The sequence below is a fragment of the Cryptomeria japonica genome, chromosome 9 (assembly GCF_030272615.1).
Source record: "Cryptomeria japonica chromosome 9, Sugi_1.0, whole genome shotgun sequence".
In the NCBI taxonomy this organism is placed as follows: Eukaryota; Viridiplantae; Streptophyta; class Pinopsida; order Cupressales; family Cupressaceae; genus Cryptomeria; species Cryptomeria japonica.
The window spans coordinates 714,602,183-714,618,324 of NC_081413.1; the positions used below are offsets into that span (position 1 = coordinate 714,602,183).

A 16,142-nucleotide genomic window follows, 5' to 3' on the forward strand; every position below is an offset into this window, starting at 1 on the left:
TTTATATAAAACAAATGTATATGAGATATCTATGTCTTTTATATAGATGTATTTGAGATATATATGTTAATAATAATAATACAAAATACTTATTCCCAAACCAAAAACCTTACAAATAAACAAAAAAAAATAAAAAATATAAACATATATATATATATATATATATATATATATAAACATTCATTTTCTCACACCACTAGGTAGCTTGTGAAGTTAGAAAATAAATAATAGTAATAAAAATGAAAATGGACTAATCTCTACCACCGTGCGCCCAACAGGGTAAAAATGCCCAATGAGCACCCAACACGTTAAACATCTCCTCTACTTGTAGAGAAATCAGACAAACCCTCTTATAATCATTCATATTTACCTTTAGGGGCAATCAGGAATACACGCCATTGATCTTACCTAAAAGTAGACATTTCCACACCCTGCATCTTTTGGTTCTAACTTCCAAGGGCTGGTCTACTTGTAGGTTCTACCCCGGATTATACCTATTCCAAATAAGTTTTTCTTCCTAAATATAGGAATACGACCGTATATCTCGTCAACATGTTTCCCTCGTGTGACACAACATTCAAATACCTTGGGCCTGGAACTACTGAAAAGGGGGAAAAAGTTTATTTCCTTTGTCCAGAAAGTGCTCCTAGAATCCTCTGTCCTGATTCGAAAATTCCACAACAATATCAGCAAGCATGAAAAGAAAGAAAGACATGTAGCAAACTCAAATTCAGACATACAGAAGCCTCGGAACTATCAAAACCCTGTACCATTCCAATTGGCATCCCTCTGTGCCTGCAAATGTCGTGACAGATCAAAATGGAAACCCTAGAGCTGATTAGAGTGCATTTTTAAGACAATTTTGATGTTTCTTTCTATCAGAAATCTCACCTAAGCCTAATGATGGCGATATTCCGGCGCAGGAAACTAGCAGATGTGCTTTGCCCTCAAATTGTGGAGAATACCCACAAGGAAAATGATAAGGAAAAGGGATCTGACGAGGAATTAAGAACCAATTCTGCAAATTTTGAAAGCACCCACAAGCAAAATGGTACAGAAAAAAGGCCCGAGGAGGTCTTGAAATGTAATTTTCAAAATTTTGATGATAACAAGCAAAATGGCACTGGAAAGGGGTCTGATGAGGTCTTAAGGTCTACTTCTCCAAAATTTGATAGTACAAACAAGCACAAGGGCACAGAGAAGCGTACTGTTGAGGTCACAGGGGATAAAATTAAGTCCGCCAATGAATTTAAGAAATGGGGATGCATGGATTCATGCTGTTGGACTGTTGGATACGTTTGCACAACATGGTGGCTCTTACTCGTGCTCTATAATGCATTGCCTTCATCATTTCCCCAATATATAACTGGAGCTTACGTTGATCCTCCTGGAGTTAGATTGAAGAAGGAAGGCTTGACGGCACACCATCCTGTAGTTTTTGTACCTGGGATTGTTACAGGGGGGCTTGAATTCTGGGAGGGAAGGCCTTGTGCGGATGGGCTTTTTAGAAAGAGGCTATGGGGTGGCAGTTTTGGCGAAATTTATAAGAGGTATGAAACATTGTACCCAACTTAATTTTCATTATTTAGTATGATTTCGCATGTTGCAACTATCGTTACGTATACAGATATTGGTGGACATTTGTAGTTAATAGACTGTAAGCAGTCTGAAATGCGTAGAAAATGCAGGCAGTGGTAGAAAGAGCCCTTAGTGGGTGAGGGTCAGTTTTGTTGAATGGCAAAGTTAGTCTATTGTAGTCGCCTTATAATGTGATTAGAAAATGCAGGCATCGGTAGAAAGAACCTCTAATTAATGCAAACCAATTTAGTATTGGAGAGGTTTGTAAATTATAGCCACCTCATAATATATGTAGAAAACTATGCCTTAGTAGAAAGATTTGAATCCTGAAAACAGTTTCTGGGGGGTTTTGAAATTTCTTTCCAGGGTTCTGAACCAGTTCTCTATTCTGAAATTTTAAGAAATTCCTCTACGAGAAACTTTCAGAAGCATTTCTGACAAATTTTAAAGCATTTGCAGCAATTTTCTACTGTTTTCTGGAAGTTTCTTGCTTTGGAATTCATCTTTCCAAAATATTCCCTAAGTTTCTAATACTGTTTCCAGGAGTTTTTGAAAGCTTATTTATATCAATTCCAAAAATTTCTAGATGTTTCGATCATTTTTGATACTGGTTCATGCTGAAACTCCTTTGCTCAAGTTTCCTTATCTATTTGTCCTGGTTCCCAATATTTGTGCTTCCAATTTTGTACGTACATGTTCACTATTCTCGGCGCAACATAGTTAGAAAGATCTTTTAGTGTTAAGTTTTTTCTGAAGACAGTATGATATTTTCCTATGTCGACCTCAATGAGATCCGACTCCAAATGTTGATTGTCCCCAAGAAGAGCTCTCTGTCGATGGGACGTATCGGTTAAGAGTATATTGGGAGAGAATAGCATCATATGTAGTATGTACAGTGCCAATTCATGCCCGCATGTTTGGACTAAGTTTGCAACATTGTTACAGTACACTTAGAAAATGCTTTAAGACAAGATAAATTAAAAATAAAAATTAAGCATTAAGGTTGATCGCAGCAGTATGCCCAGCACTTTGAAGAAAATAATTTGAAGTAACAAGTACATAAAGCTCTGAGCAATATACTTACAAAGAGAGTAGGCTATTTCAGCAAGGATTAAAAATATTACTAGTTATAATTAAAGATGAATTTGAATTTCAAGGAGTATGTAAAGAGTTGTGAGCAATTGGAGTCCTTTTTCTTGCAAAATATTTAAAACTTCTCATATTGGCTCCAAGACTACCCTAGGATTGCCATTAATGCCTGATTGGATCCTGCAACCACTTGATCTAATTAGTACACACCTAGGAAACATATTTTGGTCAAAAGAGAATATATTGAGGTGGTAAATTCAACGATGACATTCCTACACTATCTTCTAGTGACATTTGTAGTGGATTTTTGGGGCATCTTCGTGTTGTTTTGCTCCAAGGCCTCTTGCACCGAAAATGCAAAAGGTAGTGTATTTCTGGAAAGAACATTCCTCCATGTTTACTGTGTATCTTGATGAATCAGAATTTTTTATGCAATTTAGGGAGAAAAATGGCTGACGGATATGGGCATTTAGTGCAGTTGTACCTATTGTGGGTTGGTGGCATTGATGACAAGTTTGGCCTCTCTTCTGTGGTTCTTAGGATAAAAAAGATCTTCATTTTGAAAGAGGATAAAAAAGAAAAATGAGAGCAATTGCAGAACCAACAAAAAGAGATATTCATAAGAAGCCCCAGGGTTCCGATTTCTAGCTGTGGGTAAAGGTATTTTGGCTGTGTAAAAATCTGAGTCCATCGTGAATTTGTAATGGTCTATTGTAATCTTCGAAGAGTGGATGATTAAAGGTGAAATCCACCTTGATTGAATGTCCCCCTATGTATGGTGTGCATTTCTGGATTTGCTTCTCATTACTTGACCAGTTAAACGATTGATAAATCCTTGCAAAGCTTTTGCAAGGTACCTTCTCAAAACAATGTAGGAAATGTATGGGTATGCTCATGGATTATTGAGTAGACTTATTCAATATTATGCAAACATTTATTGTTTTTCTGAATGTATGTGTAGAGTGCAACTTGCTTGTGCATTTTGACAAATATAGTCTTTTGTGATACCTTGAATAAGGTGTCAACTTAGGTTACAGTTGTTATAGTTTTGCATGAACTTAGAGATTTGGTTGTCCAATTGGATAAAGGCACTGGTCTGCTATTAGTTCCAATTAGTTCCAATTCCTCATCATCCTAACAGATCCTCAGACACTCATATGGCAAATTATTTGCTTTCGTTAGGTGCTTAGCCTTGAGTTTCTCAAACCAACTTATAGGAATGAAGTGACAACCAAAATAGGGTTGCACTATGCATTGGGTATGGCTTGTGACTTTGTGTTAGGGTGAATGTATAGTCTCTATAATAATATCTATTGCAGCACCGTAGGGAACCCCCCTTTGGTTTAGTAGAGTCAGAAGTGAAGGAGGTCCTACCCAGCTTAGCAATTGGTTCTTAGTTGCCTGATTTGATCATAGGTTTTGGTGATTTCCTTCGTAGATTTGACACTTTTGATATTTAGGAGACCTTCCAGCCTTAAAGATTTTGGATCCTCAACCTAGATTGCCAACAATTTCGATATCTATTTGTTGCTGAAATTGTTGTTCATCGAGTTTGAGTTAATTGTCTTGTGAATTGAGTAAAATCTAATAATCATTACAAGCTATTATAATGTCCCTTCTTGGGATGTTCTTGATTTTTGCCGTAAAACAACAATTCCAACTGAAGGTGAGAATTGCAATATATTTGTAAAAGTATAATTTTGTCAAAACTGAAGACATTTTATTACAATATTCAACTTAAAATTCTGAGAATAATTTGAAAGATAGAACTTATCTTGATTTTCTGCAATAAGTCTCCTTCAGACTGTTCTGTTGAAGATCAATAAATCATAGCATCATTAATATTAGGATCAATACATCATAGCATATATCTTAGTCAACCATATTAGGAATTCATTGGAATATTTGCAAACTGCATTCTCAAGGAAGTTCTCCTTGTATTGCAAGAGCATGGGTGGATTTCCTCTCCATCCATCTTGGAGTAGTGTGCTTGAGAAGATCCTCAAGCCCAGGGGCATGATTGGATTTCTGATCCTAAACACTCCTGGCCCACAAGCATGGCAAGATTTCAGGCACTCTTTAATCTCTTAGTGCACCTTGGAGGCTGGTCATCCTCTTTGACCAAGCCTAGGGGCATGATTGGTTTTTTGGTCCTCAATGGCTCACGAGTATGGTAGGATCTCTTGTCCATCCATCTTGGAGTGACATACTTGATAAGATCCTCAAACCCAAGGGCATGATTGGATTTCTGGTCCTTAACACTCCTTGGCCCACAAGCATGGCCGGATCTTTTGTCCATTCATCTCAGGGTGGTGTGCTTGATATCTCGTGAACTTGGAAGGCTGGCCATCCTTCCTATTTGCAAGGCACTTCCTTAAATTCAAAACTGATTGCTCAAGGAGTTTTCTAGAGTATCGCTGATTGCATGATTTCTCTTTATCATCATTTCTTGAAAGACTGATGAGTGGATGCTTAAATGATGCTTAAATGAATTGATGCTTGAATGGTTGATGCTTTAATGATTGATATTTGAATGATTTGATGATAGAATGGTTGATGCTTGAATAGTTGATGTTTGAATGATTGATATTAGATTGATCGAATTGATGAAAGAATTGATTGTTGGTTGGTTTGCTTGATTCCCTTATTCCCAATAACACTTCCTTAAATTCAAAACTGATTGCTCAAGGAGTTTTTTAGAGTACCGCCAATTGCTTGATTTCTCTTTATCATCATTTCTTGAAGGATTGATGTGTGGATGCTTTAATGATACTTAAATGAATTGATGCTTGAATGATTTGATGATTGAATGGTTGATGCTTGAATGAATAGTTGATGTTTGAATGATTGTTAATAGACTGATTGAATTGATGGAAGAATTGATTTTTGGTTTGTTTGCTTAATTCCCTTATTCCTGATTGATGATTGATGGATGATTGAATGATTTCCTTTGATTGATTGTTTGATATATTAGTGAATGATGATTGAATGAATGTTGAATTCATAGAGTGATGAGTGATGATTGAGTGAGTGCTGATTTGATGTATTGGTGAGTGGTGATTGATAAGTGATCCTTGAATGCTTGGAATGATTTCTCCTTTATACTTTATTGGTGATTGGGTCACCACCCTTCATAAGAATTGAGTCACCACCTTCTATTGCTGCCTTTTGAGAATAATAAATATTTTCCAAATTTATCTCCTTGGTTGTCCTCCTCAAATGAAACCTTCTCCCCTTTATATCTTCCAATATGAGGGAGAAATAAAAGCTCTTCATCATGTCTGCCATTTGCAAGAGTCACACTTTCACAATTACTACCCTTTGAAAGAGTACAACCCTTCATAATTTCTGCCCTTTCAAAGAGTCGCAACCTTTCACCATCACCACCCTTTTAAAGAGTACAACCCTTCATAATTTCCGCCTTTTGAAAGAGTCACAACCTTTCACAATTACCACCCTTTCAAAGAGTACAACCCTTCATAATTTCTGCACTTTGAAATAGTTACAACCTTTCACAATTACCACCTTTTGAAAGAGTACAACCCTTGATAATTTCTGCCCTTTGACAGAGTTACAACCTTATTTTCTTCCCATTCCTTTCTTCTTCCATTAATCCTTCCTTGATTCATATGCTCCATTCTTTCTTCCTCAAATGAGCTCTTCTCCTTTTCATATCTCATGTTTGAGGGAGTCACAACCTTCATTTCATGCCTTTTGACCATTCATTAAACTTAATTAAATTTTAATTATATTATATTATATTTTTTATTTTTTTGTATATTTAATAATATTATTATTTATTATTAAAATTTTAAATCCTATTTCAAAAAGGGGACATTACAGTCCACCCTGCCGAAGATTGCTTGTCCTCAAGCAATGTTGGTTTTAATCTTGACAACTGAATTCTTTGCCAATATGTAGGCCCCAAACCAACCCTTGGAGATTTGTAATCCTTAGATCCTCTTTGTTATTAAGTTTTCTGCGTTACTCTGATATTATTGATGTTTCTTTCTTCACAATGTTTGCCTTAGCGTACAATCTTCCTATGTGCACGACTTTTCACTGAAGACATAAGTTGAGAAGTAGCTAACACTTCCTTGCTCTCAACTTGATACAAGTTGTCAATAACTCAATTACCTGGAACTTGAATTTGCCTTAGTGTACAATCTTCCTATGTGCACGACTTTTCACTGTAGACATAAGTTGAGAAGTAGCTAACACTTCCTTGCTCTCAACTTGATACAAGTTGTCAATAACTCAATTACCTGGAACTTGAATTTGTTTACTTTGTATGCTTTGTAACTTAAGCATGTGCAATACGATCCATATACTTCAAACAATGTTATGACAGCTTGCAACAACTTCATCGTTACAACTACAACAGCAACAAAGGCCCACGATGGCCACAATAAGGCAATTATTTTCGATTTCTGTATTGAATAGCTTCTTCATACCCTGAAAATTCAAATGCAATAACAATTTTTCATACGTGGACTCCACAACACTTCCCTCTTCCATAGATTATATGGCTTTGACTTTTCATGATTTAGGACATGATTGCCTTCATGCTCTTACAGGGTGCTGTCTTTCCCTGTCATCACTATCACACACAACAATGAACTTGACCAAATGAGTATGGCAGGGACCTCTATCCAACTGTTCTCTTGTTCATTTAACCTCTATTCATTGTACACTTGACTTTGCAATGCTTTCCTGCACCTATCACAGCCGTTTGTCTTCATGACTGATTTAGTTTGCATTACACTCTGTAAGCCTTCCTTTGCATGCTCTCTAATGTTTTTGCAGGTTTCTGAATTTGTTTCACTTATCCACTGTCAACTTAGGTTTTTAGAGCACTTTCAACACTAATGACTATTTAGAACATCCTTATGACTGTCCTTTAAATCTTGTATTGTGTAACAACGTTTGCAGTTCTAAGATTAATGAGAGATTGTCTTGTGCCATGGCGTGTAAGGGTACATGTATAGTGGGTGTAGATTCTCAAGATGAAGAACTCACTAAATTATTCCACATCAGGATACTAGTCAAGGGTTAGAAGATTGATGCATTGTTTAATAAAAGAAAACCTAACGTCACAAAGTTGTAAGGTGAGCTTGGGTTGAAAATTATGGACCATCCTTATATGGCTGAAACAAAGAGTGGTCATCTGAGTCACAAGGCAATGTAAATTGACATATGGGATTAATCTGGAGTTTAAAGATGAAGTTCTTGTTGATGCGACAAGTCTAGATGTTTATGGTGTGTTTTATGTAAATCCCTATCTCCATGTGAGAGATGAAATCTTCTTTTAAAGGAAAATTCAGTATATGAACTAGAATGATAAAGTCTTCACTTTCAACTCATTTGTGGAAGGTTTAAGATTTCCATGGTTAGAGTTTCTTGAGCCAAGAGGCTCATTGATGCAATTGGAAAGTTTTCTCTTTTGTTGATATGTGGAAAAAGAAGAGCTTTTGGAGGTTGAGATAAAGACTTTACCTGGGCTGCATACTCATCAAGAACAGTGAGAAATCAGTCACCTGGTGAACCAATTCTCAGAGTTGTTTTTGGAGCCCAAGGGACTGCCTCCTAGGCAACTATAGAACATGAGATTGAATTGTTTCCTGACTTCCCTTTTTCAAACATTGGGCTGTACTGTCAGAATTTTTTAAAGCCTAACCAGATTAAGTTGCAGCTAAAGTTAGTCATAGAGCAAGGTGTGATTGGACCAACTACTTTGCCATGTGGTTCTCCTATTGTAGTTGTGCCAAAGAAAGATGAGACCTGGTGAAATAAGGCATTGAAGAAAATTAAAAAAAAAATAGGTACCTGCTGCTCCATATCGCTTATTTATTGGATCAACTACACTATTTCAAGAATTTTACAAAGCTGGATTTAAAACCATAGTATCACTGAATTTGAATCAAAGGAGAAGATGAATGGAAATCAATGTTTATGACTAAGAAAGGATTGTTTGAATGGCTTGTTCTACCATTTGGATTGTGCAATGTTCCTAACAAACATTATGAGGTTGATGAAAGGGTTAATCGGGCTACTTATCTATTATAGTGTGATTGTTTACTAGGATGATTTCTTGGCTTTTAGTAGAATGTTTGAAGAATATGCTTCTCATCTCAGGCAAGTGCTCAAGTGTAAAAGGGGAATGCATTCCTTTGTTTTGATCCTCAGGCTGGCAGGATCATGTTCTAATACCAATTGTAATGTCCTTTCTTGGGATATACCCAATTTTTGCCCTAGAACAACAATTCCAACTAAAGATGAGAATTAAAATATATTTATAAATATAATTTTATCGAATTTGAAGACATTTCATTATAATATTCAACTTAAAACTCTAAGAATAATTCAAAAGATAGAACTTATCTTCATTTTCTTTGTTTTGATCCTCAGGCTGGCAGGATCATGTTCTAATACCAATTGTAATGTCCTTTCTTGGGATATACCCAATTTTTGCCCTAGAACAACAATTCCAACTAAAGATGAGAATTAAAATATATTTATAAATATAATTTTATCGAATTTGAAGACATTTCATTATAATATTCAACTTAAAACTCTAAGAATAATTCAAAAGATAGAACTTATCTTCATTTTATGAAATAAGTCTCCTCTGGATTGCATTTTCAAAGATTAATAAATCATAGCATCATTAATATTAATATTACGATCAATACATCAGCTCGGACGGGTAGCAGAGTTGGCTTGGACTGTGGGTTTGCTCCCCATTGGTCACGGGTTCGACTTTGAGGCCCGGAATCACCCGATGGATCTGGCTTATGGGCGGCTTGGTCCATCCCCAGGGACTAGTCTCGCCTCAAGCTCGCCCCTTCTTGAACCCCAACTTGGCAGTAAGCCAGCCCAAGGTAAGGCAAGGTGGGTGCTGGGCTTGGGTCGTGGGGATACCCTGAGTTACCAAAACAAAAAAAAAATTTAGGATCAATACATCATAGCATATTCCTTATAGTCAACCATATTAGAAATTCGTTGGCATATTTGCTAACCAGAATGTCAAGGATAGTTGTCCTTGTATTGGGAGTCCATCCATCTCATGGTGGCGTACTTTAGAAGATCCTCAAGCCCGGGGGCATGATTGGATTTCTGATCCTCAACATCTCCTGTTCCACAAGCATGGCGAGATTTCAGGTCCACTCCATCTCTTAGTCCACCTTGGAGGTTGGTCATCCTCCTCGACCAAGCTCAGGGGCACAATTGGATTTTTGGTCCTTGTTGTGACGTTTTCACACATCGCCCCATTGCAAATGGGGACCCATGCTTTTTGTTTTTTAGGGTTTGTTTTCTAGGTCTTTTAGGGTTTTGTCCGTTAGCCTTTGCATTTTGAGTGTCGCCCAGGGGATCACCTAGATAGCAAGTCTGGCTTGAGTGATGTCTTGATCCTGAAATTTGGCTAAGTCTGGCTTGAGTGAAGTCCTAATCTTGAAATTTGGCTAAGTCTGGCTTGAGTGAAGTCCTGATCCTGAATTTTGGCTAAGTCTGGAATGTCCTGATCCTGAAATTTGACTAAGTCTGGAAACTGAAAAACCTCCAAAAATTAGATTTTGCAATATAACTCCTGGAGGTCTGAAACCACTCTCAAACATCCTGAAAGTATATATGGAATATAACTTAAAGTCTTTCTTATACTTAAATGTTATACTCCATAAAAATTATCCTGATAGAGAGTTCAAAAAGTCAAATTTCGCTCCTGTCCTTCACTGAGGATCCAGAGCGCATTTCGCTCCTGTCCCTCTCCAAGGGACCAAGGCGAAGCGCTCCTGTCCCTCACCAAGGGTTCAGGGCGAAAAAGCTTATTGGAGTCATTCCTGACCTTGTTTGGCTAAATTGAGACATCAAAGGCATGGCGAAGGACGAAATGAACGTGATAGAGCATCCAGACTTGATCAAAGACGATGAAATGATGGAGTTTTTGTCTAGAAAGGTAAAAGTGCTCCTGTCCCTCACTGAAGGACCAGAGCGCTTTTCTTTATATGCACAATTTTAGACCTTTATTGGACATTAACTTCTATTCATAGCGTCAAGTAAGATGAAATCTTCCCTAGCAAAGGAATTTTGAGATGAAAAGTGAGACAATTTGGCTTAGAGGGCAAAAAGTGCTCCCGTCCCTCACTGAAGGACCGAAGCACTGAATTTCAAATTCGCACTATCTTTGCAAAATTAAAGTGATTTTATGGTTTGAAGAAGCTAAGGGAAGCATGTTTTGTCCATTGAATATAATTTAAGCGGTTCACGAAGGAGTAAATCAACCCAAATGACAAAAAGTGCTCCCGTCCCTCACTGAAGGACCATGCCACTTTTTCAAGTTTCTCTTCTTTGTTTGATATTTTATGGCAAAACTTGACTTGGATGGGAAGGACGAATGATGTTTTATGCCTTGGACGCAATTGAGAGGTTTAAAGAACAAAGAAGTATGCCAAGATGTAAAAAGTGCTCCCGTCCCTCACCAAGGGACCAGAGCGATTTTCCAAAAAGTGCTCCCGTCCCTCTCCAAGGGTCCAGAGCGATTTTCCAAGAAAGTGTAAATTTCTTGCAAAGACAAGGCAAGTTTGTGATTGAAATGAATGGAAGAGGACATGATTAGCCCATTGAAGATAATTTGGGAAGCTAGCAAAGGACGGATAAGCTTGAAGTTGAAAAAGTGCTCCTGTCCCTCACTGAAGGACCAGAGCACTTAACATGTTATCTAGCCTTTCTCACCAATTTTGGACAAATTGAGGCCAAGGCGCAAGTTTGAAAAAGTGTTTAAAATGCCTTGAAGTGGAATTGAGATGTGAGAGTTGCAAATTTTGACGACAACTGGCAAAAGTGCTCCCGCCCCTCACCAAGGGACCAGGGCGCAATTTCCAAATATGACCATTTACCTTGCATTTTGAAAGGATATTTTTATTACCAAGGCTCAAGACGGAGTGAAATGTGATATTCTACGCCTTGAGGGTAAATTGAAGATTAATGTGATCAAGAATTCATGCAATGGACTCAAAAGTGCTCCCGTCCCTCACCGAAGGACCAGGGCGCTTTTTATGAAAACAACAAATTCCCTCCGAGATTATGCTAAGGCAAAGTTGTGTGAGATGGGAAGGATCTTCTAAAGCATGGTGAACAAAGACTTGACTTCAAAATTTGAGAATCCTAGCCTAAAATACTAAAAGTGCTCCTGTCCCTCACTGAGGGACCAGGGCGAAAATGTCCTAAGGCACGTTCCTTCTAAAGATCAAGTGAATTAAACGCAAGACTCCAATCAAAAATGCCATTTTAAATGCCTAGATGAAGTTTTGAACGTGAAAATGAGGAATGCAAGGCCTAGATTGAGAAAAATGCTCCTGTCCCTCTCCAAGGGACCAGAGCGAAGTTAATGGCGTTCATTATTTTTTACCATATTTGGGCGTTAATATCCTCCAAATCGCATTAGATGCCAAATTGCTAACTTTGGAATATTTGAAAAAATTAATTAAATTGGCATTTAATAAATTAATTTTGGGCCTCAAAAAATCGAATTTCTATTATAAAGGCATTTAAAATTAATTTTTGTGAAATTAAAAATTAAAAGTTGAGCGCACAAGGCATTATTTTGCCTTTATTTGACAAGTCGGCCTACTCCTTTTGAGGTTTTATTTATTATTTCACCTTTTATTTGCTAAGTCGGCCTCATGGGTAAGTAGAAGGTGAGCGCTCTATATATTGGAGGTGTTTTTTCACAATTTAAATCATTCAATCATCCTTTCAAGTGCGAGTTTGGAGAGCTAATTGAAGGTGCGAAATCTAGCTGGAGTGGAGCAAATTTCTACCAAGTGTGGAGACTAAGGAGGGCGAAATTCATCTTGAAGGCTATTTGAGAGGCGTATTTCTTGCTAGTTTGGAGGATAATTTCCAGATTTTTTGAAGACATTTGAAGGCCAATTTCCAGATTTTTGAAGAAGCTAGTGGAAGGTGGAGTTCTTTTCCAAGCTAAGGGAGGCGTACTTCATCCAAGGAAGGACTATAAATCTTGCCCAACAAAATCCGGTCCTCTTCCTTCATTTTTCAAGTTTTTGTACTTAAATACTCAAAGGGAAGGTATGAAGAATCATTTTTTGAAGTTCTTATTCAAGACTTATTATGATCCCATTGCAATTTTGTAAAGTCTAAGTCTTGAAGATCCAAATTCCATTCATTATTAATTTGAAAATGTGTAGTTCTTGATTTATCATGACTTTTTTCAAATTAATATCTAAAGTTTTACCGTTGAAAGGTCTGAAATTTCATGCTTTGAGGTTTGATGCTCAAAAGACTAACTTTAATATTTTGTGTAGGCATCAAATGGAGATCCCGGAGTTGTAAAATCAAGCTAGATCAAGGACGGTCTCCTCCAAGAAGATCAAGCAAGGACAAGGGCGACCTCCTCCAGTCTAGCATCGACAAGGATGGCTTTCTTCGATCAAACATCAACAAGGGCGACCTCTTCCAATCTAGCATTCCAAGGCGAGGTACATCAATCATCCTGCACATCAAGGACACAAGAAGTCAGAGCAAGGGTTTGTTGAAGAAGCAGATAGTTCCAGATGAGTTAATTAAAGCTAGCTTCTCAACAACATCAAATTGAATATCTACCAAGCTACAAGTGTCAGACGAGGTGGCATCCTAGTCATCACTTCTCCAGTCAGTGTGGTCCACCTCAGCATGTCCAGATTCGATGTACCTAACTCATGGGAGATGGCACAAACTCCGATGTACCTACCCCGGCTATCCATTGGTCGATTTTTCCAGAGAGGACATGTGTCCAAGCAATACAATTATTTCATTGGTTGAGTATTAAATATTATGTAATGGTTGTAACAAACCCTAATTGGTTGTAACAAACCCTAATTAGGGTTTTCATTGTAAAATCTTGGCCATTGATCTCGAATTGATCTCAGCCATCGAATTGTATTGAGGGCACTATATAAGCCCTGGCATTTCATTTGTAAAGACAATAGATAGAAAGCAATAGGCATAGTTGGAAGCAGTTAGAAGACAGATAGAGAGTAGTTAGAAGGTGATTAGCTAGTTGATAGAATAGCAATTAGAGTAGAGTAGAGAGAGAAGGCAAAGATTGTTGCCAAGATGTTGTTGTAAAAGACTTGTAACTTCATTGAAGAAATGGTGAAATTTATGGGTCGATTCGACAATTTGCATGGTCTCTACACTTCTCGTATTTGATTTCATGTTATTAGATGAGTGGAAGAAATGTGCTTGATTGATGGTGGAATTCGTATATCCATACTACTAGCAGTTTGTTGATTGCAGACTTGCCTTGCGTAGTCAACTGGAATCGTTCAGCTTAAGCTCAACTTCAATTGTCGCTTCTTCATTGATATGCATCAACTTGATGGTGTCTATGCCTGCAGTGATGATTTGAACATCATAAAGCTTTCCTTCGAAGATCGCACTAACCTTGTGGAGATGGTCCTGGGATGTCAAAACAAGACTTAGTTAGAATTCCATCAAAGATCATTCATTGCTCTTACATTCTTAGTGTTAGGATTAGATCCTTTCCTCGCCCTCATCTTTTTTCCTTTTTTCAAATCAAAGCTAGTAAGAGCTTGTGTTCCAGCAATATTCAAAGCAAATCAGAAGTTCAGTCATTAAGTGTAAGTCCCCTTGTGATTCCAGCAAATCACATCATACCACAGAGAGCTTATCCACACGTAGAGACCCTACATACAAGAACCTTGAAGTCATCCTGATTGATCCTTTTCTGCGATATCTTCAGCAATCAGAGGCTTTATTCAAGAGAGGATAAGGTACCCTTGGGTATTTTATTCTGTGTTTGATAGTGTACAAAATACACGTCAACAGTCCTCCACAGCCCCTACCCCACGAGCATGGCAGGATTTCTTGTCCATTCGTCTCGTAGTGGCGTACTTGATAAGACACTCAAGTCTAGGGGCATGATTGGATTTCTGGTCCTCAACACCCCTTGGCCCACAAGCATGGCAGGATATCCATCTCAAGGTGCTTGATGTGCTGGTTGTCCTTTCTATTTGCAAGACACTTCCTTAAATTCAAAACTGATTGCTCAATAGAGTATCTCTGATTACTTGATTTCTCTTTATCATCATTTCTTGAAGGATAGATGAGTGGTTGCTTAAATGATACTTAAATGAATTGATGCTTGAATGATTGATGCTTTAGTGATTGATATTTGAATGATTTGATGATATAATGGTTGATGCTTGAATGCTGTTTGAATGATTGATATTAGACTGATTGAATTGATGGAAGAATTGATTGTTGGTTTTTTTGCTTGATTCCCTTATTCCCAATTGATGATTGATGGATGACCAAATGATTTCCTTTGATTTGATGATTTGATATATTGGTGAATGATGATTGAATGAATGTTGAATTCATAGAGTGATGAGTGATGATTGAGTGAGTGCTGATTTGATGTATCGGTGATTGATGATTGATAAGTGATCCTTGAATGCTTGGAATGATTTCTTCTTTATACTTTATTGGTGAAAGGGTCACCACCATTCATAAGAATTGAGTCACCACCCTCCATTGCTGCCTTTTGAGAATTTTAAATTATTTTTAAAATTGATCTCCCTCGGATGTCCTCCTCAAATGAAACCTTCTACCCTTTACACCTTTCAATGTGAGGAAGAAGTCACACCTCTTCATCATGTCTGCCCTTTGCAAGAGTCACAAACTTTCACAATTACCACCCTTTGAAAGAGTACAAACCATCATAATTTCCACCCTTTGAAAGAGCCAACCTTTCACAATTACCACCCTTTGAAAGAGTACAAACCTTCATAATTTCTGCCCTTTGAAATAGTCACAACCTTTCACAATTACCACCATTTGAAAGAGTACAAGCCTTATAATTTCTGCCCTTTGAATGAGTCACAATCTTATTTTCTTCCCATTCCTTTCTTCTTCCATTAGTCCTTTCTTGATTCATATGCTCCTTTCTTTCTTCCTTCCTCCATTTCCCCTTTCCAATGAACTTTTCTCGCTTTTATATCTCATGTTTGAGGAAGTCACAACTCTTCATTTCTTGCCTTTAGACCATTCATTAAACTTAATTAAATTTGAATTATATATATTAAATTTTTATTTTTGTATATTTTAATATCATTATTATTTATTTTTAAACTTTATTTCAAAAAGGGGACATTACATTTGTATTGCAAACTTTATAAAAGGAGGTAGTATACAGTTCTTGGTGCTTAATTTATAATCCTTTGTGTTTGGGTTCATTTCAATTCGATCAAGTTTTAGTTGTAATTTTTAGTCTCTCCATTTAATTGAAAGTTGCATGTGTTCAATAGTGGTGTTAGATCTTTTTATGTGGTAGATAGATCTCTCATCTATTTTAGAAGCGTTGAATTGCCTTTTTCCATGGATGAATCGAAAAAAGACAAACCTTTAGTTTTGTTTACAATGAGGCATGAAGCACCCCAAAAAACACTAGAGAG

General features: G+C 37.2%; 1 protein-coding gene across 2 annotated transcripts in view; it reads left to right on the forward strand.

Annotated features, from left to right (window-relative positions):
• The first annotated feature begins 419 nt into the window (after window positions 1-419).
• LOC131048539 (phospholipid:diacylglycerol acyltransferase 1) overlaps window positions 420-16,142 on the forward strand; it is a 46,762-nt gene continuing 31,039 nt past the window's right edge. The window contains exon 1 of one of the 2 annotated variants that reach the window (XM_057982517.2): window positions 420-1,550. In XM_057982517.2, coding sequence (XP_057838500.1) covers window positions 901-1,550 — 650 coding nt within the window. In that variant the 5' untranslated portion in view covers window positions 420-900. The remainder of the gene's footprint in view (window positions 1,551-16,142) is intronic. The other variant, XM_057982518.2, reaches the window with a different exon arrangement.